The 1425-nt window shown below is 50.0% G+C and overlaps 1 protein-coding gene across 1 annotated transcript in view; it reads left to right on the top strand.

The window, feature by feature from the left end:
• LOC119589226 overlaps positions 1-995 on the top strand; it is a gene marked incomplete at its 5' end in the record, with an annotated part of 73080 nt that extends 72085 nt beyond the window's left edge. The window contains 1 exon segment of the mRNA XM_037937831.1: positions 174-995. Within this exon segment, the coding sequence (XP_037793759.1) occupies positions 174-812 (639 nt within the window).
• Between the last annotated feature and the right edge of the window lie 430 nt (positions 996-1425).

The following is a 1425-nucleotide window of genomic DNA, read 5'->3' as shown; positions in this document are numbered from 1 at the left end:
ACTATCCAGGAGCAGAATATAGGGAACAGGTGATGTATAAATAATGCAGCAAAATAACCTAATGCATTTATCCTATCTTTGCCTACAAACATAATTTTGGATATAGTGTATTCCATGGCACAGGCCAAACGTGTCTACATAATAATTAGTCTCACCTGATATTTCGGTTTCAGGACTACCAATACAGCGCCGCGGAGACTGACACGTACGAGGCAGTCACGGCCTACGACGCAGCCTCTCCGGGCGATGACTCCGTGACGCGGCCGATCTCGCGGGAGGACGTGCGCCAGCTGAGACTCAACACGGAATCCACGACGGATCTGTCGATGGACTGCTACAACTTCTCTGACGAAGGCGAGGACGACACGCAGTCTTGCAGCGACACCGAAGCGTCTTTCTTCATCCCTCGGAACCACGACAGAAAACGCGAGAAGAACGGCGTAGGGGAGACTAAAGACAACCTCTCGTCGTGCGAGGACGTCCAGAGAATCGGCGGGTTCCCTCGCTCCGACTGCAAGGAGAACCTGAGCAAGACCTTCCGCAAGCCGGGCGAGGACGGCAAGGCCCACGAGGAGAGAAAAGGCTCGGACGCTCTGCTTTGTTCCCAGGTCGACATGTCTGCCTCCACCTCGGGCGCCTCGTCCATGATGGAGAGCTCGGGCGTGGGGCTGCCGAAGGTGAGGCAGCCGAGTCGCTCCTCCGTCTCGCAGGACAGTCTCGAAGAGCAGTTCGAAAGGACACTGAGTTTCATATCGCAGGGCGGCTCTTGGAACGTAGATTCCGATTACATGTCAACTTCGCTGTATAATTAACGAATATTCTCCCAGAAAGCATTTATAGTATGTGTTGCTGTGTCTTAGAACTACCATTTATTTGTTTCTGATTACGTAAAATATCATGTGATCATATCGAACATACGATGGTAGGAGAGAGAAAAGGAGAAAAACACACTCATATATCAAAGGGTTCGATATTAGCGATTTCGAAGTAACTGTGCGGATAACAATTGCAAGTGTGCGCATTGTCTGCTCCGGAATCTTCCATACGACTCCTTGTGTCACGAAGCAGAACGTGTGAGTGCCAGATGAGTGTCAAAACCTCAAATTCCATTCAATCTCAACGGAACTAGAGCATAGTTATTCGTCGACAGCTTCAGATCAGCGAGTTCGCTGACTCAGCAGCCTGAACCACCCGTGTCCTTCCGCGATATACAGTGCGTGTTGTATGTGAGTCTTATTAATGGATAGTCTGGGCTAAGACACGATGACAAGGAACGCTAAGAGTCTCAGCACCTCTGTCCTAAGTACGCATCTTGGGGCCCCTAAGCAGCTGTCAGGGGTCAATCCAGGGCGGTGAACCCATGACGGGACATTCCTGTAGATAATCAAAAGATATTTTTTCATGATGATGCTCACTATAGAGGTG

Source organism: Penaeus monodon, chromosome 25 (assembly GCF_015228065.2).
Source record: "Penaeus monodon isolate SGIC_2016 chromosome 25, NSTDA_Pmon_1, whole genome shotgun sequence".
Lineage (NCBI taxonomy): Eukaryota > Metazoa > Arthropoda > Malacostraca > Decapoda > Penaeidae > Penaeus > Penaeus monodon.
Note: the sequence above shows the minus strand (reverse complement) of the source record. Positions and strands in the feature narration are given on the sequence as shown.